Raw genomic sequence first — 24674 nt, 5'->3', positions numbered from 1 at the left:
ATCTGCAAAGAATTTGCAGGTGGAGGAATTTGGAATTAATTTATTTAGAAAAGGGGTAATGATAGAAGAGGGAGCAAGAAGATATTCTGAAATAGTGATAATGAACCAGTGTGGTGGAGATCAGAGAGTCTTAGGCATTATGTAAGCCCAGAATGAGCTCGGCCATATATGGCTGAAGTGTCATTTTTAAGCTTCTGGTTGCAAGCCAGGATCACATAGGGATTTATTTCAGTTTGGATCTTCAGATATGCCTTCAGAAAATGGACAGTGCATCAGTGAAGTCAAGGACATTTTGGGAGGCAACTGGATTTTAACTACCTGAGGGTGCAAATAAAATGGTTTGAGAAAGGTGGAATGTAATGGAGATAATTATTGTTCACTTTGGAAAGGAGGCATAATGCTGGATTTACATTTATAGGCAAATTATTTGGAGGGACAGATGAAGCGCTGCTTAAGGAAATAAAAAAATAAAAAGACTTGAAGGAAGGTGAAGATGTAGAATAGCCAGTGCTTATTTTGAGCTGGTGAGTTCAGGTGCGTGGCACTGGCACTTATTTTTAAAGGCCGCCACTTATTTTTCTACCTCAAGCATTCACTGCGATCAAAAGACATATGGGAAAGACCGAGGAAAAAAAAAAAAAAAAAGCATCACAAAGGGAGAAAGCATAACACTGCAGAGTAAGCTGAAGGGGCTGGGAGTGGCTGTAAATGGATTAAAGAGGTCTGAGATGGCTTCAGGATTACACTGCCTCAGTATTCAATGCTCGCACATTTAACTGCAGCAGCCGCATGTTTCAGAGGACAGTTTTGGGCACCAGCACATTATAACTTACAGATTAAGCACTGAATGTAGCACATCTATTATGTATGGAGTTGCTTTCGAGAAAGGAATGGCGAGGGGAAAGGAAGCCTGCAGCAATCAAGACAAAAGCAGAACATGAACTTTCAAATCAGACACTTTTGCAGAGAGGAAGTTATACACAGTATATAGTATTACACATTCAATAATTACATTTTGATAATCACTTGTTTTGGGACAATGGGGTTCACTTGTCAATGAAGAGAATGGAGTGTTATCTATTGCAGATGAGGGATATACTGGCAAACTGTTGGGACAGAAGTTGTGGTGAGAGTTTGGGTAGGGCAGAAACATTTCTCTACAAAGGATGTTTCTAAGTGGCAGGTTTGGCGATTGTGTTTGGACAAAAACAAGGTTGGAGGAACTGATGGGCAGAAAGATCAGCTTCTGGGGCAGACGGTGATAGAGTTTAGAGTTCAGCCAGGGTTTTAACAGGTTAGATGTAGGGTAATGAAGGGGCTGAAGAGTTATTTGGGGGCTTACAGTTGTTAAGACGGCAGAAGGTTTTTTGGAACCAGACCACTTTGCTGTCTGGTTGGCTCAACCTAAAAGATAGCTCCCTGATGTAAAGCTGTGGAGGATATACAAGTAATTCAACCAAAAGCGTTGTGGTCACTGTTTTTTAGTTTCTGTAAGAAAAATTTGACTGACTGAACATGTAACAAGTGAATAACTGGGATTTCAATGAAAGTTTTCTTAAACTCTATTTCCTTTATATAACAGGTTCCAACACTTCTATTTTTATTACAGATTCTTCTACCTGGTTGGCCCGGTACTGCCCATCAAAGGGCAAAAACTGTTTCAGGTAGCTGCCTCATACCTCCAAACATCCCCCAGCACCCTTTATCACCAGACGGTGAACAATGGTCATGGACTTCAGCCAAAAGATTCCCAGAGCCAGGCAGGAAAAACAAAAGGAGCACATCCTGCTACTCCACCTTCTTAGTCACGCTCCCAATGTGATATCTTTTAGATCTAAACTAGAAATATTGCAACTTAAAATATTGTACATTTGAGGTCAACTTAATTTGGATTGATGTAGTTACACTAGAAAAAAATGGCACAGAACAAAAAATATATAAGAACATTTTAGTGCTTCAGAGCATCTGTCTACAAGGGGTATTTGTTTGCTGTAAAAAGCAACAGCCCAATTCAATGCCCACCACCGACTATTCCATTACATGGATTCACTAGCTTGTTTTGATGAAGCCTTGGGCTATTTAAACACATGCATATATTTAGCATAGGTCACAGAGGTCTGGAACCAACGCTACATTTCCAAGATAACTACTGTCTATTTAAATAAGTTCAGTTAAATTATCCTACATGGTTAACCTGAACATCTGGCATGGATCTACCATGCCTTGACAGTAGAATCCACTCCCAAAGCAGAGGGGGCCAAGTGTACGCAAAGTTTTCTCATTTGGTCTAAGAGGCTGCTCTGAATGCCACTTTTAAGAATTCTGCAGAAAGTTAGAGCATGCTAAAGACACTTTAAGGAAGACTCTAAGCCACAGAAATGAAAACTCAGAGAGACATACCAGAAGATGAACTTTTGACTTCTTGCTGCATGGTGCTGTAGTCTGATAGACAGGTTTCAATATGGCTCCTGCAACGTATCCCTATTCTAGGATTAAGAAAGGGAGTCAGTAATATTTACAGTAAACACATTAAGATTTTCTTCAGAGCTATACCGGATAATAAAAGCAGTTGAGCTAAAATACATTTACAACATTGGTATTTGAAGCATGGATCAGCCAATCCTTTTCTGTTGACACTACCTGCGTTTTACATAATATGTCCCTTCTCGTTTTAATCGCTTTTCATCTTGTACTGCAAATAGAAGATGAAAGGTGAGAAAACATAACCATGTATTCCTGTGTCTTAAACAGAAATGATTACTTGCATGTGTATATTCCAATGTGCAATTATATAATAAATAATCAAATTTCAATATTGTTTGCTTTTGTATTAACCTGAAATGTTAATTAGCCTTAACATGGATGCAACAAATTAAGATTCCCAGTGACTGAGAGGCCAATTTATTTGAAGTGGAGTACATGTGCACATTTCCCGTATCACAATGTAAGGTACAGTCACATTTTCAGCATTGGCAAACTGAACCCTAATTTTAGGAAAATAATGAGTTCAGGAGCATGCTTATGTAGCTTTATCGTCATATGAAGGACTTCTTGCATTCTCTCCGTGAAAAGATCGTGCCTCCTGCTCATTACATAAGTTTGATGAAGTAACAGTTTGCCACAAGCTTATGTTCCATACACTTGAATAGAGAAGAAAGTGTATAAGAACTGTCCATAAATTCATGATTTTTAACAGATGAGCCAAGTATCTTTCTGAGCAAGCTTGACGTCTCGTTCACGCGAAAGAGCTACATACAAAAGCAGGGGTGTGGAATTTAATAAAATATCCACTTGTCCATGGGACAGGTAGCTTTTTAAATCTACTTGTCTTCTTAAAAAAAAAAAAAAAATCTACTTGTCCGCAGATTTACAAACTGGGGCTGGAGGAGGCAGTAAGAAATAGTTCTAGGGCTGAATTGCCACTGAGTCTGCAAACCTACTAACTTGCATGTCTTAAGGATTTTCACCAGCTCTTCTCCAATATTTTCCTATAATGCGAAGAGTTGGAAATTTAATCCTGACAACAGCAGAAGTAGAAGTTCTTCCAGGGTTGGGAAAAAAGTGGTTGGAGGAATAGTGAACTTGTAAAGCTCAATTGATTTTCACATGAGCAAATCTACACATGCACATTTACTCATGCTAAAATACAGTTGACAAATATTTTGTAGGAGTACGATTTCCTGATCTACTATTGTAAGTTCTTCTGAATTCATGAAAGCCACGAATTCAAAGACGTTTTACCATGGGTGCACTTTTGGGACTTTCTTTAAGAACTGGGTTTCTAAGTAGGTCTGGGGTAAGCAAAGACATTTTGTTTTTAATAAACTTCTATTCCTCTATCAGCTAGCTTTACTGTGAGTGATCGCATTCTGCTTTTCCACAAGGAGCATATTGGCACACAAAGTAGTTTTGTTCAGTGCCAGTGACTACTGTGGCGTAATGAAACTAGAGGTGGCCCACCCACACAAAGAACATGGAGGGATCCCCCATCCAGACTCCCTCAGGCAGGTGCTGTGCTGAGGGGGTCTGCAGGGCCTTTCTTATGGCACTGGTGACAATATGTGCTTTTAGAAACCATTAAACTTTTTTTGATTTTTGACAATGTTTGTTTCAATGGTGAAGACCTGGCAGCTCCCAACACATAAAGGTTTACAAAAGCCATGTCAACACAAGACATGCATTGAAAAAAACAAAAGACTTACAAAAAATGTTGCATCTGTTGGTTTTGCTAATGTTTGTTCATTTTCATGCTTCCCACGTTCTTGTTGAAAATGGTTAAACTGATTTTCCATTAGGAATATTTTTTGGGAAATACTAGAATGCATCAACACATTTTACTAAATCACGCTTCAAAGAAATAGCACCTAAAATTTAATAGTAGCGAAACTTGTTTTTCCTACTTGCACTTTTTTCTGAACATTTTATTTTGAAAGCAAATAATCATCACTCTTTCTTACAAGCTTCTGCAAACATTTGCATTTAATCAGAGAGCATTCTGGAAGCATTATACTTAGCCTCGTATTGTTAAACGTTTCAAACAAGTATGTACATTTTGTTTTTCAGTAGTGCATTGTGACCATTAAACGTTTATTTACAGCGCTCACCCCTATTATGAAGGTTTTTCATTAATGAACCATAAATACAAGTTTGAACAGGATTAACATATGGACACACATTACCTCAACTGCAGACAGTCCCCCTCTCTGTAAACTGGCAACCAAGGGGTTTGTGCTGCAGGGGGTTGGGCCTACTTATCTTAAGGACAAATTAAACATGAAAACCTGTTGCCCTTGACCCCCAAAAATATATCCCGGGCATCGGGCGATAGGATTCCCACATCCCTGAAAAGTTTTAAGTGGTTTGTGGGAAAGGTGGTGATGTGATCTTGTGGTTGAAGGAAATATCAGCTGCTGAGGAACCTTTTGGGACGCACACACTAGTATCGCCTAGGTGACCTTCTTGCTACAGATGTGGCATTAGGAAACACCTGGCTAGAAATAAGAATTGTCCAGCAGCCAAGGCGAAACGCTCATATTGTGGAGTAATAGATCATTTTGCTAAAGTGTGTAGAAAGAAATTAGCTTTAAATTAAACAAAAAAAAAAAAAAAAAATCTGAAACACGTAACAAAGCAGTCCGATTCTGAGAATTCTGAAGGTGAAATAACCAAAGCTACTTATGAAGGAGTGTTAGATATAGATGACCCTGTACTACACATGGAGCAGAATTCCAAGGATAAACCTGTATATAAGATGTAAATTTGGGGAGCAAAAATTGCATCTAATTCTGGATCACCTTATACCATGATAAACAAAAGTTTAGAATTAGCAGTTTACAAATATTTTTTGGGGGGGGGGGGGGGTCAGAAAGGTGTGGGGGGGGGGGGTTAACTGATCCCTTGCTGGAATCATCAAAACAAATCTTTTAAGTCATTGAATGACTTCTACACTTTTACTTCCTATAATTACTGTTGGAAGGTGGGTCATTAGTTGTGTGACCTGCACAAGTAATGGTTCCACACTCACCCACCACTAGGAACCAAACACCCTATTGCAGCTCTTGACTCTCATAGGGTAGCGTTGCAAAGCATTCCAAGGGAGGTGGTGTGGGCTAGTAATCCCCACTGAAAAGCACACAAGCATGACACTCAATAAATGACTGTCCAGTCTGTGCTTTTTCTTTTGATAAAGTAAAAGTACATTACACACACACACACACACACACACCACCCCCCCCCCCCCCCCAATACTAACCAACAATTTACAAATATACAGAAATTTATGCAATTACTCTTGGATAACATGGTGTAATCTCTCATGTCTCCCCCGAAAGGAAATATACTCCAACACCCCACATGGCAGAAAGATTCCATGGTATCCCAATGCAACATTTGACTGTAATGTACAGTGAGCGCACCATAATCTGGCAAATAAATACATCTACTGTGCAAGAAAGTGGTTATCAGTCTCACTACTCAAATCAGCATTAACAAGGAACATAGAGACAGATTTAAATACTTTAAAAACATAAAGATTACTTTTAGATTACTCATTAGTTTATGGTTACCCTGGATTAACCTGGTGTAATGCCATCCTACACCCCTAGATTGCAGTCACACAAGCAAAGAAAGTTTCAAGACACTGGTGCTTTACATTTGGTTGCAACCGTCTAGGAGGTTATATTTCCTTTGTCCCACCCAATCTAGGGTGGGGACACAAATGTTTGGCGGGGGTGTGCTGCGCTGTTCCTGCAGTGCCTCCTGGCAATGGGCACTTGGTTGGTGGTGACCCCCATCCTCCTCTGGCCAACTGAGCAAACAGCTCAGAATGACGCTGGGTCTCACAAGACCTTGTGGAACATATGCATACCTAATGAACAGCTCTCCCACTGTGCCGGGGAGAGCTGCCTTGCTTCAAGTCATGCGTCTGCGTTCTTCAAGGGCCAATTTTGAGGATTTTCATGTCCTTTTGCTCCTGGTGGCGAGCCTTTACCACCAGGAGCACTCTCCTTAGGCCTCCTGGCCTAGACTGGTCCCCATTTATAGAGAGCCAGCCCTACTGACTCCGTGCACTAGCTTTCCTTCTGGGTGTCCTCCTATTTTTCTGGGCAGCAAGCTCCCCTTGCGCTAGCCTAGCCTTTCCCCCAACTAGTCCTCAGGGGGATTAAGGGGGCCAGCTTACTGGGCCCTGGCATGCACCTTGCTGGGCCTGAAATCCTTCAGGGGCAGAGTCCTTACCCCAGGGGGCAGTCAGAGGGTTCTTCCTTCCAGTTGCCCATGATGCCAGTCTGCAGCCCTAGTGTCTAGCAGGGAAGCACAGCCAAAATAGAGAGCTCTCCCCTGTGCAGGACCTTTTAAGTGGGGATGGAAGTGTCCAGCAGGCATGCGCCTCTGGCCAATCCAGATGTGCCCCATCACTTCCTTGCCTCTGTCCCCTCCTTCCTGCAGAGTCTTCTGGGATAGCTCAAAATGGTGTCACCCAGGAGCTAGGGCCACATGTACTCTGAAACTCAGCCAGCCCCTCCTTCCTAACATTTCTTTCAGGGCTTCCCCATTTCCTGGCAGGGCTGACAGCTGGCTGATTGATGCATGGCCTGCTCAGGCAGCTAGATAGAGCAGTAATTGACCCGAATCCTGAGCTGAGTCAGAGAAAGATTACATTCCTGGATGACTCAGAAGTTGTACAACTATGCTTTTGTAACCTACTGCATCATTCTTTTCATATAGTTTGCATTGTACATTGGTGTGACTCTGGTCTCTGGGGGCTCTAAGGGACATGCGTTATGCCCTAGGCCAGTTGTTCCCAACCTATGGTCCAGGGACTCCTGGGGGTCCGCAAAGTCTCCTCAGGAGGTCTGCGACTGCTTAGAAAATTAAATAATATTAACAGATTAGGCCCCCAGCTTCCAGTAATGACTCAATTGGGGGGGGGGGGGTCTGTCCACAGGTTCAAGTAATGATAAAGTGGGGGTCCACAGAAGTCAAAAGGTTGGGAACCACTGCCCTAGGCCACTCTTTCCCACTGACATTGAATGGAGTGTCCCTACAGTAAAAAGACAGTAAGCACACAGACTATCCCTCCTCTGTGTACACCCATATCATGAGGCCTACTCCAGGTCACCACCCACTCTGCATAGTTCGTGCTGCACCATGCTCCCTAAGCTCAGTTATTGCGCAGCACATGCCAGGAACCCTGCCCAAGATTCCCTCAGAGAGTCTGCCTCCCTCTATTACGCTCTGAAGTCACCAAAATCATCTGCGGCGTACCCCAGGGATCATCCCTCAGCCCGACCCTCTTTAACATCTACATGGCTCTGCTCGCAAACATCGCCCGATCTCACAACCTCAACATAGTTTCATACACCTATGACACCCAGCTGATACTCTCCCTCACCAAGGACCCCGCCATCGCCAAAACCAACCTCCATGAAAGAATGAAGGCCATCGCCGAATGAACAGCTGCCTGAAACGGAATTCCGCCAAAACTGAGGTCCTCATCTTCGGCTCCACCCCCTCCACTTGGGACGACTCCTGGTGGCTTGCCACGCTGGGAACCGCACTGACACCCACCGACCACGGACACAACCTGGGATTCATCCTGGACTCATCACAATCAATGACCCAGCAAGTCAACGCCATCTCTTCCTCCTGCTTCAATACCCTCCGCATGCTTCGAAAGATCTACAAATGGATCCCTACTGAAACCAGAAGGGCGGTCACCCAAGCCCTCGTAAGCGGCAAACTGGACTACGGCAATGCCCTCTACGCAGGAACCACAGCCAAGCTCCAGAAAAGACTGCAATGCATACAGAACACCTCCGCACACCTCATCCTGGACATCCCCCGCCAATGCCACATCACAGCCCGCCTGAAAGACCTACACTGGCTCCCCATCAACAAGAGAATCACGTTCAAACTCCTCACCCACGCTCACAAGTCACTGCACAACACTGGACCAGAATACCTCAACAGATGGCTCTCCTTCTACATCCTGACCAGACAGCTTCGCTCCACCAAACCTTGCCCTTGCCACCGTCCCCCGCATCTACAGAACGACCGCCGGTGGCAGATCGTTCTCCTACCTCGCCACCAAGACGTGGAACAGTCTTCCCACCCACGACAGACACAGGACCTACTTACCTTCAGGAGACATCTCAAGACATGCCTGTTCGAGCAGTAGCAGCCCCCCCGCCCCTCAGTGCCTTCAGACCCTCAGGGTTGAGTAGTGCGCTTTACAAATACTCTGACTGACTGATCCCTCACATTGGTGCACACACATGTGCACACATGATCACATACAACCAGCCCGGGGCCTCCTACTCTTGCTGTGCCACAGCAGCCTTTCCTTAGCAAGGCGGTACCGGCAGTCACACAGGCAGACCATTTTACCATGAGTTAACTGTGAGGGAGTCCCTGACTAGGAGGCTCCCTTACAGTAAAAGGTCAAAAAACAGGTGGTCAAAAAGCAAAACAAATCAGGGCGGACCAGATGGTCAGAACCGTCCTCTCACAATTACAAGAAGATACAAAATTGCAATAATAGCCTTTGAAGTCAATTATCTACAATGAGGGAAAAATCAAATGAACAGTTTTTTCCTCACCAGGGTTTATAAAACATCTTTTAGAAGGGCCCTGCTTATAGTTACATGACCCTCCCCACCCCTGGGGCACCTAGGGGAGACCTTGGAGGTACCTAATCTTTGACAATAAGGTAGATCGGCACATTAAAAGTGCCCATAGTACCAAAGTTGAATTGGGACACCATTTCTATTTAAATGCAATCTGCAGTCAGGCTGCACGTAAAAATACAGAATACCTCCAGTAGTGGCAAAGGGCACCAATTCTGCTGGGCCTCTACTTCCATGTCCTATTATACACTAGGGTCTTGTATGTAGTTGGTACCCCCTTGCTATATTATTTAGGGACTTATAGGGGCCGTCATGCAAACAGTATGAATTTAACTTTTTAAGTGCAGGCCTGCCTTGCAGCCTGTCTTTCAAAGGAAAGGCAGCGCACAGCAGTGCACAAGTGCAGAAATTCTGTGGGCATCTAATCTCTCTGCACTATTGTATAGAAGGGGCTTATAGGCAGATTGTACCCCCTTGCCCTATTATATACTAGGGGCTTACAGAGTCTGTCAGGCCTATTGGAATGGTACCCCTATACTTAATGCACTCTACTACATGTGTGTATTTTAACATAACACTTGCCTGGCTCTGGCAAACAGAGCCCAGGGCACAGTCAGAGTCAGTTACCATCAGCACCAGTAGGCAAAAAAAAGGGGGTGAACAGGGCAAGAAAATGACTTTGCTACATATACAAAATGATGGTGTCATGGTGGCATGAAAACCAAACGTGATTGTTGTTCTGACATTAAAAAGCATTTTGCGGCCCAGAGGAGACTTATAAAGGGAAGCAACACAATGAACACTCAAGTGAAGGAACAACTGTGGGGAAGCTAGTGGAAGGGCTTGGCCACAGAGAGGACAGATGGGGGTTGGCAACACAAACATTGAGCTTATGGACAGGACAAATAGAGGAAGCAACACGAAGGGCACAGACATTGAAGGATGAAGTGGAGCAATAAAGAAGTTTAATATGCATGAGGCAAAACAAGTAAAACAGAGACTGGGGTAAAAAGGGAGTAAAGGGAAATGACCAGGGAAAAAGAGGGGAGAACAGAGACATTGGCCCTGCTACTGTTTAAGAAGCCAACAGATCCGAAGTTAGGAGATGACTGGGACAAACACACCCAAAGATATGTGATTGTCAGACTCTAGACTCACTGTAAGCAAAATAAAAAATAATATATAATTAAGTCTGACAAGGTTGCACGTTCTTAGTCGAGTCCTAAAAATAGAAGGTAGTGCGATACAGAGAGGTATTTTAAATGGACAATTCTTACCAAACTAAGAAACTGCCACCATTTACATTTTAATTCTAGCTATCGAACATACAGCAAGAGAATAAGGCACTCATTACAACCATGGCGGCGGCCAACATACTGTGACCGTGGCAGTAATCCGGCACGGGTATTATGACTCACACATAGAAATCCGCCACAATACAGAAACCCACACAAGTCTGCCAGACCAAAGGTCAGTGATAAACTGGCGATAGCCAAACCCACACCGTAATGGCAACAGGAATACGCCCACAGTATCACAACCAAAGAATCACCGCAGTGGTCTTTCAATCACAGTAAACCATTGGCGGTACATACCACTGCACTCAAAATACACACACACATACAAAACTACACCACATTGGACAATACAAAATAAACACACCTGACACATACACACACCACACCCACACACCCAATCCAATATAAGACACACACCCACATTCCCCACAACCCCTTTCAGCAGGAAAAAAAAAAAAAAGAGCCCAAGCACAGAGAGACAAGCAAGGAGCACCCACTCAATCAGAGGCACAGAACACACTCACCCATACACCATTCACACACATCATAGCATACACCACAACACATCACCCCACACATATCTCTCACACCACTTCCATGGCACCCCAAAGACACCCCAGGTTTTCAGAGGAGGAGCTAAGGGTCATGGTGGAGGAAATCATCCGGGCAGAGCCACAGCTATTCGGATCACAGGTGCAGCAGACGTCCATTGCAAGGAAGATTGAGCTATGGCAGAGAATCGTGGACATGGTCAACGCCGTGGGACAGCACCCCAGAACTAGGGATGACATCAGGAAGAGGTGGAACGACCTACGGGGGAGGGTGCGTTCCGTCGTTGCAAGACACCAGATTGTTGTACAGAGGACTTGCGGTGGACCCCCACAACTAACAACATGGGAGGAGCAAGTCTTGGCAATAATGCATCCTGAGGGCCTCGCAGGAGCAGCAGGAGGACTAGACTCTGGTAAGTCAAGTCTTTAGTACTACATCCCCCACCCTACCTGCATGCCATTACATACCCCCACCTTTACCCTCACTCTCATCACTCCATCACCTCACATATACCCCACCATCACAACCCACCCATCCCAATCCCAAGCCCTTCATGCAACCACAATGCATGGACACCACCCACAGACCTGCATGGACACCCATCACCAAAGCATGCCCAGTAGAGAGACTCAGCCATCCCACAAATTCACCACCCACACAAGGCAAAGCTAACAGGGAAAGCACAATCATACAGGGAAACACACCCATGTACAAGATGGCACACGCAGATACATAACAATGCATTTGCATCCCAACAGGACCCCTACTCAACGTCACCAGAGGAGGTGGCAGCTACATCCAGCCCCCCCACCCCCCAAAGAGGCCCACATTGACAACAGCAGCTCTGCACGCCTGGATTAGGATGACCAACCTGGCCCATTAGGGGCCTCTGGACAGTCGGTTCCCCTGCCACAGTCCCAACCCACCACAGAGCCGCCCCCTCAGGAAACACCAGCACAGTACACACCCAATGGGCCCATGCCACTGGCCCCAGGACACCTCAATCAGCAGTGTGTCCGCCACTACAGGGACCCCAGGCAACCCCACAAACCCAGGACGATCAGGGACCTGGGGTCAGTGGCAGTGGGCACACTGTTCAGGGGACAGAGGCACATGACAACAGGGAAGCTGGGAGGACTGCTGTGCGACAGGGGGAGGACAGGCCCAGGGTACCCACTCTCCATGAGACACTCTCCAACATCTTCGGAGCATACCACCATTCCCAGGAGACCATAGGCCAGGTACTGGCCAAGTTGCAGGAGACCCAGCATCTGCAGGAGGGACAGTACCTGGGGATCAGGGAGGACCTAACAAAAATCTACACCATCCTGGTCACCATTGCAGGGGTGCTGGCTGACATGGGCAAGACCATGAGGGAGGCAGTGGCACAACAAAGGGCGCTTGACACTAGCCAAATCGAGGAACAGCCTTCCACCTCCGCCGGCGCTAGTGGACAGGAGGCACCGCCACAGGAACAACAGGCCACCAGCACCCACCCCCTGCAGAAGGAGAACCACCCCACAAACAGTCCCTGCAATCCAGGCAGAAGACAGAGAACATTGCCAAGACCCCCGCCAGGAAATAGGACTCTCTTGATAGTCACCCTTCTGTCCCACCCTGTTATCTTGTCCACCTTGAACTGCCATTGCTCCTCTTCCTATGCCCCCTTGGACAATGCACCTGTGATACCAAGAGACTGGACTCTAACTGGACATTCCTCCACCATCACCCCAGCCCCTTGCATATACCCCAATACTTATCCTCTTCATCACTGTCCACAGGCTCCACCACTGCCACAAGACCATCTCCAGGCACATCCTCCTGCAGAAAAGGCACCTGACATCTCAAGGCCAGGTTGTGCAACATGCAACGATGATATGGCACACCTTCTTGGGTGAGTAGTACAGGGATCCACCTGTCAGATGGAGGCACCAGAACCTGGCCTTCAGGAGGCCGAGGGATCTGTCAATTATCCTCCTTGTACGCCCATGTGCCTCATTGCAACGGTCCTCTGCCCTTGCCCTGGCATTCCCCACTGGGGTCAGTAGCCATGAGAGGTTGGGGTAACCAGTCACCTGCAAATATAGGGTGACAACTGTTAGATACACACTAACCCTTAGGGGCAATCCCATACCCAGACACCAACTGATACTCAGTGGGGACCTTTGGCTCACCTATTAGCCACACCCGGTGCCTCTCACATATGGGATGCTGCTATTCCTCAAGATAAATGTGTCATGCGCAGAGCGAGGATATTTGACATTCACATGGGAGATGTACTGGTCCGCCAAACACACCAGCTGCACATTCATCGAGTGATAGCTTTTTCTATTCTTGTAAACCTGTTCATTTCTCCAGGGGTGGGGGGACAAATGCCACATGTGTAACATCAATGGCACCAATGATGTTAGGGATATGTCCCAGGGCATAAATGTCGGCCTTCACTGTGGCCAATTCATCCACGTGGGGGAACACAATGTAGCTGTGCATGTGTTTCAGCAGGGCAGACAACACTCTGGTCAACATGTTGGATAACACTGGCTGAGACATCCCAGATGCCATGGCCACTGTAGTTTGAAAGGAACCACTTGCCAGGAAATGGAGCAGTGACAGGACCTGCACTAGAGGGGGGAATACTTGTGAGCTGGCGGATAGCAGACATCAGGTCTGGCTCCAACTGGGCACACAGATCTTGAATTGTGGCACAATCAAGTCTGTATGTGATGATAATGTGTCTGTCCTCCATTGTCGACAGGTCCACCAGGGGTCTGTACACCGGAGGATGCTGCCATCTCATATGCTGCCTCAGCGGTTGAAGCCTATTGAAGAGAACGGTGAGCAGAGGGTCATATTTCCACATATACTGCACTAATGTTTATTTGTTTACTTTACAGAAAGAGTATGTGAACTCACTAGTCAGTTGATGAGCCAATGTCTGCTGTGACGCAGTTAGGTGCCATGCCCTGTGCACCCCTGAAATGGCAGATGCCTGGCCTGTGAGGAGGGACCAGTGGAAATGAGGAAGTGCGCTGGTGTTGTGCGCCGTCGCGGTAGGCGGTCGATGACCGCCGTGCAGATTTGCATTGGTTATTATTAGGCCCTATGGATTACAGGAGCCAATGGTGATGTACGCCGGCGGTGACCGTACGCACCGCTGTGGACGTCACCGCCATTTTCTAACTATTCACTCACTTGCTACCTGACCTGCAACAGGAGAAGACCCACACTGCAAGTGCTGCTGTGACCTGTGTCTGGAAGCGACAATGTCTCATGTATCTGGGGAAAGGGCCCCCTGCCTTCACTGTGGAGGAGTTGGAGAAACTGGTGGATGGGGTCCTACCCCAGTACACATTACTCTACTGTCCTCCAGACAAACAGGTGAGTCCGCTGTGAGCATGATGTGTGGGCAATGCATGTTTGGAGTGGTGTGGATGTAAGCCACATGTTGGGGGGTGCTGAGGCGTCCTGGCCTGAGTGCTGCATGAGAGGTGGTCAGTGTATGTGCGTCAGGGCATGGGTGGGAACTCAGGGGCAATGAGTGTGCCGGTCCGGACGGGTGAGTAAATTCCTTTTATGCTGTCTTTTTCCTCCAGGTCAGCGCCGACCAGAAAAAGGATATTTGGCATGCCATTCCCAAGGGGGTGCAGACCCTGGGGGTCCATTACAGTCGAAGTACCCACTGCCACAAGAGATGAGAGGACCTGCGCCGCTGGACCAAGAAAATGGCAGAGGCCCAGCTGGGGTTGGCCTCCCACTGTGGAAGGGGTGCCTGTCGCATCAGGACTCCCCTGATGTTCCGCATCCTGGTGGTGGCCTATCCGGAGTTGGATGGGCGCTTGAGGGCATCACAGCAGCCACAAGGGGGTGAGTACAGATTTTGAAAGCTGACTTTGCGCGCTTTGGGAGGTAGCTGGGTGGGGGATGTAGGCTGTGGGTGCCCCTAGGCCAGGGCGATCATGTCAAGGTAGGTCCCTTGTTGGGCAGGCTCTGGCGCACTCCTACCCCAATGGTGTAAGTGGCCATCTACTACTGTGCAGGATCCTGTGGGTTTCAGGTGTGTAGATGCTGGTGTTAGGCATTGTACCCCATGGGCTGGTGACTGTCTTAGTAAATGGTTGGGGCATGGCCTAGTGCATAGGGAAGCTCCCTGTGTGTTGTGTACGCCAACAGTAGTGGTGTTGCTGGCACTGACCAAGTGTATCCTCTGTCTCCCCCCCCCCCCCCTTTTTGTTTTTTCGCCCTGTCCTTGTGTGCATTAGCATCATCTGGTGGAGGAGCAGAGGCACCGGTGACGGAGGGAGCTGCATCCCACATGGGCCTGGAGGCTGAATCCACCGAGGGTGAAGGCACCAGTTGGGCGGAGGGCGAGGGGAGCTCCACGACTGGGACAGGAGGGGAGACCACAGATAGCTACTCCTCCTCCAAAGGAAGCTCCCTGGTGGTGGCGCCACCTCTGGGGCCACTCCAACAGGTACAGCTGCCACCCACCTACCAGCACCGCCCTCCCAGCAACCCCTCAGCGTTTTTCCCGTGCCCGCTCACCCAGGAGGGTGGGCATCTCCTTCGCCCCAAGCACCTCAGTTCCTGCCCCAGTCAGCCCTGCTGCCCTCAGTGAGGAGGCTACTGACCTCCCGAGATCCCTCACTGTTGGGCAGTCAACCATTCTGAATGCCATCCAGGGTGTCGCGAGGCATTTGCAACAAACAAATGCATACCTGGAGGGCATTCACTCTGGTGTGGCGTCCCAACAGAGAGCATTTCAGGCTCTGGGCTCAGCACTGATGGCAGCCATTGTCCCTGTGTCCAGCCTTTCCCCTCTAACTTCCACTACCCAGACCCAATCCCCTCTAACTCATCCTATCCCAAGCACACCTTCAGACCAGCATGCATCTAAATCACCACACAAAGTGGCTCAGGCAAACAGAAGCACCACACTTCAAACATAGGCACTCACACAAGCACCATGCCCATGCAAACACACCAACATCCACTGCCTCCATCATGTTCCCCTCCCCCTCCTTGTCTACCTCCCTCCCAGTAGCGTCTACACTCACACCTGCATGCACATCTTCATCCACTGCCTCAATCACCAGCACGCCCATCATAACACAGCCCTCACGAGCAGTCACCACCCCCACAATCATGCACACATCTCCTGTGCCCTCTCCCAGTGTGTCTGTGACCCCCTCCTCCCAAAGTACACAAAAGCAAGCACCTACCCACCCACCCAACAGCCATCCACCTCACAACAGCATCCAGCCCAGGCACCTTCACCCAAACTCATCAGGACGTACACCTCTTACAACCACTACCTTTTCCTCCACTCCTACTCTCCATCTTCCCGTCCCAGTGTGTCTAAAAAACTTTTCCTGGCAAACACTGGCCTCTGACCCACCTCACCCCCCCTCCTCGTCCTGCACCTCGGGCCAGGGTGTCCAGATCCAGGGCCAGCACCTCAGCCACCAAGTCAGCGGACGCTGTGGAACCTGCAAGTCCCAGAGGATAGAAGGGGGCACCCGTCAGGGCAGCCAGTGTGCCATTGACACCTGCAAAGGACCAACCCATTCCACCACCTGCCAAGGTGAAGAAGGGGCCAGCATGCAGCATGGCCAAGAAGCACGACCCACCCAGCAAGGCCTCCTCCAAAACTCAAGCTGCCAGTGCCAAGGTCCGAGCAGCATCTGCAAAGGTGGGGAAGGGGAAGAAAACCCAAGGCAAGGCACGTCAGGCCTCAGAGGCTCCAGGTGAGGGACTGGTGCCCACCATCAGTACTGACAGCCCCGCAACCTGTACCGTGGCAAGCACTGCCGCAGGTAGCATCACCGCTGCCACAACAACTGTCAGCAGCATCATCCCCAGTGGGCAGCCGTCCGAGGCTGCAGGAGACAGCCTGGTGTCTCCCTCCACCACTACCAGCACCTGCACCACGCGCCCAGCACCGGCAGCATTCCTGCCACAGACACCGCCGCAAGCACTGTCACCTGCCCAGCCGGTGCCACAAAAACTGTCAGCAGCAGCAGCATCCCCAGTGGGCAGCCATCCGAGGCAGCAGGAGACGGCCTGCAGCCTCCCACCACCACTTGAAGCACCCCCACCAGCACTACCACCGATTTGCAGCCTTAGTAGCTGAAGGATGGAGTCTGGCCCTGCCTCCATGGAGTATCATGCTACCTGTTCACTGCAAATCTCGTGCCTCAGACACCCAGGTGAGGGAATTTGAACTGCCACACCCAAAGTGCAGCATCACTGGGCAAAATGCCCCCTCCAAAACCAGTGGAGAAATGCCTCCACTATCACTATCCTTGGCAGGATGAAGCAGACTGGGCACAATGCCCCCTCCAGAACCAGTGGAGAAGCCATCCACTCAGCCCCTCCATGGCAGGTTGAAGCAGACTGGGCACAAGGCCCCCTCCAGAACCAATGGAGAAGCCATCCACTTCAGAGACTTGAGATACTGTGGCTTTGCACTCCCCAAGACCAAGCAGTGGGCACACCACCCACTTGAGAGACTGTGGCTTTGCACTCCCCAGGACATCGCTGTGGGCATGTTGCCCCCTCCAGGAGCAGTGGCGTAGTACCATCTTCCGGCTGAGGTGCCCCCCTCTTCCCCTTCCCCCTGAGGTGCCTGTGTGTTTACGACCTGATGCCCCTGCAGTGTTCTCTCCGTTTTGAGGCAGGGGTCAAGTGTGGGCTTTGCCCATGATTTTTTGGCCCAGTGGGCCATGGACATTTGCAAGGGACAGTGTACGGCCTTCTGTACATATTGTAAATATTTGTATATACTGTTTTTCAAATCGTTAACTATATCTGCATATTTCACAATATCACAGTTTGAACTCAATTCCTTTTGTCCTCACGTTCTTCCAGTGGGTAACAGGGTGTAAATGTACTGTTGTCGCATGCTTTTGTGCGTATGGTGTTGTGGGTGAGGGTTGGGGTGGGGGTGTTGCGTGCTGCGTGTGTGAGTCACTCGTTTTCCTCCCCCGCTCCCCTGTGTGCCAGGTGCAGTACTCACCGTGGTCGCCTCCGCCGGCCTTTAATATCAGTCGTGTATGAGGAGGTAGACCAGCATCGGCAGGACCTGCAGCTCGGGCTCCAAGGCATCCTGGTTCTTTGTTGACTGTCGAGAGGTGAGTGGTTTCCCTTCAAAGTCCTGTTTCCGCCGTGCTTTTCATGGTGTCGGTATCGCCGCAGAAAAGCTGGCGGATTGTGATAGGGTGGGCGGTACATTGTGTCCCGCCTGACTGTTGGCGGTGACCGTGGCGGTGTTTGCTGCTACCGCAGTGGCGGTCGGTGTGTTATAGTGGCTCTCTATGTTACCGGTTTCCGCCGTGGTCATGATCTCATTTTTGTTACCGCCGGCCTGTTGGCGGTATTACCGCTGCTTTAACACCAACCGCCAGGGTTGTAATGAGGGCCTTAGTTTACAGGGCTAACATGCGTAGGAGTGGAAAAAACATTAACAAGTTAAAAAGCATAGCCCCAAAAAAGGAAGTGTTCAATGTCCATTTGGCATTTAATTGACAGTAATGGGACCTTGTCTTGCAAGTGAATGTCAGAAGCTGTGAAAATGAGCAACTCATTCCAGAACAGTCAGCGTTCACCAAGGTGTCCCTCAAAGTTTGATCCTCTTCCCAACCTTCTTCAACCTCTACCCCAAACCACTATGAGTGATTCTCAAACTCTGGAATTCTTTTACACCTATGTGCAGACAGTACCCAAATATACTTGAAAGTTTCATCCCCAGAAGACATTGCCCTGCTTTCAAATACACTCTTAAATATTCGAACCTAGATGTCCAAACACCATTTAAAACTCAACCCAACTAAAAAAAGATTTTGTTTTGATTTTGCCTCTTAAAGCAAAAATGCCAGTACAAGAATGGACGACCAAGTTTCCTACCTTCTAAGGCTGCCCGCCATTGTCACAAGTGCCAGAACACTCAGCATCACCCTAGATAATCGTCTTAATCTTCACACTCTCATAGCAGCAATGGCCAACAGCGCACAACACCAAATTAAGCAGCTTTAGGGTATCAGACAACTGATTCCGTAACAAGACCTCAAAACATTGGTGCAGTCTCTCATTCTCTCTAGACTAGACTATGGGATTGTCCTTCTCTCAGGCATTCCCAAAGTTCACCTAGGCCCGCTGAGAGCAACACTACATGTTGCAGCACGCTTCGTCCTAGGTCTCAAGAAATGTTAACACATATTCCCTGCCCTACTAACCCTCGAATGGCTCCCCATTGAAGTGAGAGTCCAATTCAAAAATTGCTTGCAGTACACACAGAGTACCGCACTCCTCCTCACCCTCCCATCTAAACGAGAAACTAAATCTCCTGAGAAAACAGGGGTTCCAGAGATGCCCAAACACTGCTTCTGGAAACCCCCACATTCAGGTGATAACATGAATACATGAGCCAGTCTTTCTCTGGTAGCGCCACATGAATGTGGAACTCTTTGCGTCCCTCTCCATCTAACCACCTGGCTAGCAACCTTCAAAAAGGACCTCAAGCTCCTCCTATTTCACAGACATCTTGGTTAAGTTATCCTCGACCAGACTTTTTTTTTTTTTACTTTCTCCACTGTAACCTTATCTGCCCTTGTTAAAACTGTTCATATCATCTGCCCTATGGTTGTATTTGTCTCGTGGTAACCCTTGTATACATACACTGATGTAAAAGTTCAAGTTTAACTACTATTAATGTCACATTCTGTAACCTTGCATCCTGTGTGTTGTAAAACGCTCCAACACCATTGGGCCATGTTTATGCTACATAAAATTGCAAAAAATAAAAAAAGAATAATCTTCACTGGTTAAATTCTCTATTCCAGCCCTTTACCAGGATAATACTCTTACTGCTGCCCCTCATTGCTCACCCAAACAGTCTCCTGGAACCTATTTCCAGAATAAAGTCCCACTAGCAGCTACAGCCAACCATTAGTACTAGGGCTGGCATGGGCAGCTGCCCAGGGCACCACGCTTTCTCACTGCTATGGAGTCCCCCACCAGTCCATCACATTTAAATAGGTGTCAGTTCTACAAGTTCCAGGTGGGCAGCCCACCCCCTCCACTCCTTTAGCCTTGTACGCATGGTGCAGTTTGCAAGGCCCAAGGATGGGGCCTCCCTCTCCTGGGCTCTGTAGCCATGTGCCTTTGAGGCAAAATAACCTACTAATCCCTGGGGTGAGCTGCGTTACTGGAAGGTATTCCAGTTCTGTTGTAAGTATTTAAATTGCCCTTCTAAAGACAGACTTTGCTTGCATCTCTGTCTCTCTCTGCCTAATTTCTGCATCTGCATGATAACCGCGATGAGACCTGTGCTCGAAGTGTCCTTAAGTGTGAAGTAAGCCCTGCCCCTGCATGAATGAAAAGCAGGGAATCCCGCAGGGCATACAAAAAAATGGGAATGGCCTTGTATTATAATGCAGGCCTTGAAAAATCATAAAATTGTTACTAGACCTGCAGGTCAAGTAACTTGAATGATCTAATCGACCTAACTATAATGTACTTGACACATAAATGTGTCTCAAATTGTGTGAGCCTATGCAAATATTTTATCGAGTTGCCTTTTCCTTCATTCTCACATATAAACTGTTTTGTTTAGTTAAATAGACTAAGGCCCAGATTTACAAGTGGCCTGCTCCGCCAATTAGTCACTTTTTTTTTTTTTTTACACTTTGGAAACGCAGGCTGCTGTCACATATCTACAAGGCCACGCAAAGCCACTTTGCACGGCTTTACATGGTCTTGTATGCAGTAAGGCAATGGAGCGCAAGTCACTGCATTGCCTTGCTTTGTCAGGGAGGCATTTCCATGGGTGTTGCGTGGGTGTTTCCTCCAACACCCACGAATTTTGACGCATTCCCAGATTTACAAGGTTTTGTAAACCTGGGAAGACGTCAAAACCCTACGCCACTCCAAGGGTGGCAGAGAAGTGATGCAACGGGAGGAATCTCTTTATTTCGCCCCGTTTTTTTCCTATTTCTATGTGTGCTGCATTCTGCAGCACACATAGAGGAAAACTCCTCTTGGGATTGTTTTTGTGGTAGAAAGTGCCCCTTCCTGCACAAAAACAATTATTCCCGCAACGCAGGCAGCCTTACACCATGGTGCAAGGGTGCCTGCATTGGCGCACTTCAGCCATTTGTGCGCCAGCGCAGGGTAAAAGGACAGGAATGCGCCATATCTTCTATTTACCGCACATTCCTGACCTTTTCAGGGCAGGGCAGCAAGAAGGCTTGCAGCGATGCCCTGCGCCAAAACACTGTAAATCTGCGCTCCATGTATAATAAGAATCTAGCCCACATATAGGGTATACATGATCTGTGGCTTGCTTTAGTTTACCAACAGCATTACCTTCAGGGCAGAACTATTTCCCAGTTTATGTTTAAACATCACTTTCAATAAACATTTTTACTAAAGCATGATATGGTAGCACCTTCATTTACAGACAGTAAATTTCCAAGGAATGTCCACAAACCTACCCACTAACTTGCAGCTTTACTGATAAAACTATGTAGTGTATTAATAATCTGTGAAAACTGGGTTTCAGGAAACATATTTATCATTTGTACAACACTAAGTAAATTGTTCTTATTTGTTTTCATCCTATTAAAATATTTTTTCCAATCACACTGAACAAAAAAAAAAATGTTCATAGCTACTGAAATGTATATTGAAATGAATGTACAGTTGACAGTTATTTAAGTGTTGTGTGTTAGGAAAAACCCACCTACTCTTTCAATTCACAGTTTTCACAGCAGGTCAGACAGGTCACCTTAGACAATCCTGGAACTCTGCAATCAGAATGGAAAAAGACAAAGTGACTTTTGGCCTCGTCTCTGAACACAGAGCAAACGCAACAAGAACATGATTTAAAAGCCTCTTTTTCACTTTCTGACTGAACAGAACATCTGTTCAGTGTCAACTCGCCAGAAGGGGCGAGTAGGTCGTAAAAACAGCTCGACCCATAAAAAAATGACTCACCAAGCGCGTGGTCAAGTAGGTTTTTCGAGCCCTGTAATGGGTGCTGATCATGTTCCAATTAGATTAACAGGAGAGGAGCAGAAAACAGAGAGAGGTCATTTTTTTTTATTCTGGTTTTGTTTCTTTTTTTTTAAATGAGCATATGAATACAAAAGTAAAACAGAGTAACTCTAGGCGAGTAGAAGCATACAGTGTCTTTTCCTTTTCATGGATTTTACATGAAATGAAGGAATAATGAACAATTGGGTCTTCAACAAAGCAAGCAGAGATGATAAAATTGAGTTGGAGGAAAAGGGAAGGAGGGGTGACCCAACATCCATTATTAGCACCCCAAGGGTAGTACAATGAAATCTCCTGGTTACACTCATCTCGTGTAAGCCATCAATCCTTGTTTCACACATCTGACAGGACAGCACTAATCCGCAGCATCAGGCATGCTCACATCCGATATCCCTACTTCCCATGTTCAAGGGCACCGAAGGAGGTCTGGTGTCCTCTTTTGCTTTTCATACATGTTTCGAGGGAGAGGCAAATCTAAAAGGGTAAGACAAACTAAAGTAGGTAAGAGATGGGGGAAATGATAGTGTACCGCAGAGGGGATGAGATGAGCGTAAGGAACAGACAGCAAGAAAGAGCAAGACGCTGGAGGAAGGAGTGATGTGCATGTAAGGGCATAATTGGTGAGAGAAGAGTCTTGGTGGAAGTAAAAAGGAATAGCATGCAAAAGAGAGAAATGTAAAAGGGGCAGAATCCACACAAGAATATAAGAGGCATGGGGAGAGTGGAAGGGGGAAGGAGATCTAAAGTAACACAAAAGCAGTGGTTTAATGCACAATGATACCCCCACTTCTGCAGAATGTGATGATGGGCCCATGAGTCTCTCACATCTCACAGATATTCACTGGTTGTGGGGTGAATGGGAGCTTCCCCTGAGGGACTGGGCCCCACTGAATTGTTGAGTCCATCTGTGCTGCAGGGCCTGTGCTGTGTTCTGGCCCAAGAGGTGAAGTAAGGTAGGAGGCCAGGGGAGAAGAGCTGTGGATAATAGCAAATGTATGGGAGGGAAGGAGGGTAGAGGAGAAGAAGCAGTAAATGGGAGGGTAGAGGTGAGAGAGATGAAACATGAAGAGCATGGAGGGGAGGTGAGACAGGCAAAACCAGAGAGAAGAGGCTAAGGAAAATGGAAATTTGGAAATAAAGGGGGAGAATCGGTGATCAAAGTTGAAGATGATGAGAAAGGTGAAAGGCAGTGCTTTGATAGGGGAGGTAGCTGTAAGAAAAAAAGAACCATAAGGAGAACTTAAGTGGCATGGAGGGGGAATAGTGAGGTGGATATAAGAGGTCGGGCCAACCAAGAGCGGTTAAGAGGCTGGCAGAGAAAGACAAGAGAGAGGTAGAACTAATGAGAAGATTAGAGGCTAGAGAGACATGAAAGGTGAAGTGTACACAAGGTATATTATAGGTGGACATAACAGGGTCAGAATCAGTGAGTAAGTTAAGAGATAGTAAGAGAAATAAGGAAGTGTAGAGCATGGAAGGGAGGAGTGGTTATCAGAGAGGTAGATAAAGTGATACATGGTAAGTGGCGGGAGGCAAGGAAACAAAGTGGACAGGTGGACGTAAAGGGGACAGATCAATGAAAAAAAATTAGGCGGCTGAAGGAAGAAATGAGAGGTGAAGGGCAGTACATGGATGGTGGTTGTAGATGTAAGACGAGGCAGATCAAGAAACCTTATGAAGAAAAGAGGGAATTGTGAAAGCTGGATGTAGAAGGGCAGAATGAGTGAGAAAGGTGAGAGGCAGGGGAGAAGATGAGGTGAAGGGAGCAGCATGGAGGAAAGATGTGGATAGAAGAGGGACATAATCAGAAAGATAAGCAAAAAAGCTGTGGGGAAAAAAATTATATAAAAAAAATAATAAATCGCTGAGAGATCGATTTAAAAGGGGCAGAATTCACAAAATAAAGTTAGAGGCTAGGGAAGAAATGAGAGTAGAGCATGAAGGTGAAGAGGTAGTGTAAGAGGGGTTAACATCAGTGATAGAGGATTATAGGGTTCAGAAGGAAGGAAAATAGACAGAAGATGTAAATGGGGCAGAACCAGTGAAAAAAGTTATAAGGCTGGGGGAAGAGATGAACAGTGAAGGTAGTACATGAATAAGAGGCCTGCCTATATTAGGGCAGAACCAGCAAATACATATAAGCAGAGTGGCAAGAGAGGTCACAGAGAGAAGTGAAGTGGATGGAAAAGAGAAAACTCAGCAAGAGATAGTAAGAGGTTGGATGAAGACGTAGAGAGGCGTCAAAGGTAGATGTTGAATGTGCAAAATCAGCAACACACAGTTAAAGGCTTGGTGAGTGATGAGATGAAGAGTAGATGAGGGTGGTAGAGTTCGATATAAGAAGGGCAGAGTCAGCAAGAGGAGAAAGAAGAGGTGTATGCAACAGGGGCAGAAGCAACAAGTGAAGATAAAAGGAGAAGGCATAGCTCGATTTAGTATGGCAAATCCAGAAGAGAAGATAAAGGCTGGGTGGGGAGCGGAGAGGTGAAGAGCAGGCCGGGTAGGGAGATGTGGATGTAAGAGAGCCAGAACCAGCAAGAGAATAGAATAGGAGAGACTGGGTGGAATGATGAGAGGTAAAGAGTAGCACATGGATGGGTTTAGGGGAAGATGGATGCAAGAGTAGGAGAAACAGAGAAAAAAGGTG

General features: G+C 47.2%; 1 protein-coding gene across 9 annotated transcripts in view; it reads right to left on the bottom strand.

Annotated features, from left to right (window-relative positions):
• The window catches only part of POP4 (POP4 homolog, ribonuclease P/MRP subunit), a 147377-nt gene that overhangs the window by 111659 nt on the left and 11044 nt on the right, over nucleotides 1–24674 (bottom strand). For 3 of the 9 annotated variants that reach the window (XM_069216727.1, XM_069216728.1, XM_069216729.1), the window contains exons 2-3: nucleotides 21714–21777; nucleotides 2401–2486 (exon numbers count right to left, since the gene is read on the bottom strand). In XM_069216727.1, the coding sequence (XP_069072828.1) occupies nucleotides 2401–2431 (31 nt within the window). In that variant the 5' untranslated portion in view covers nucleotides 2432–2486; nucleotides 21714–21777. The remainder of the gene's footprint in view (nucleotides 1–2400; nucleotides 2487–21713; nucleotides 21778–24674) is intronic. The other 6 variants (XM_069216731.1, XM_069216730.1, XM_069216733.1 and 3 more) reach the window with 3 other exon arrangements.

Source organism: Pleurodeles waltl, chromosome 12, assembly GCF_031143425.1.
Source record: "Pleurodeles waltl isolate 20211129_DDA chromosome 12, aPleWal1.hap1.20221129, whole genome shotgun sequence".
NCBI lineage: Eukaryota > Metazoa > Chordata > Amphibia > Caudata > Salamandridae > Pleurodeles > Pleurodeles waltl.
This window is presented reverse-complemented; position numbering and strand designations above follow the sequence as displayed.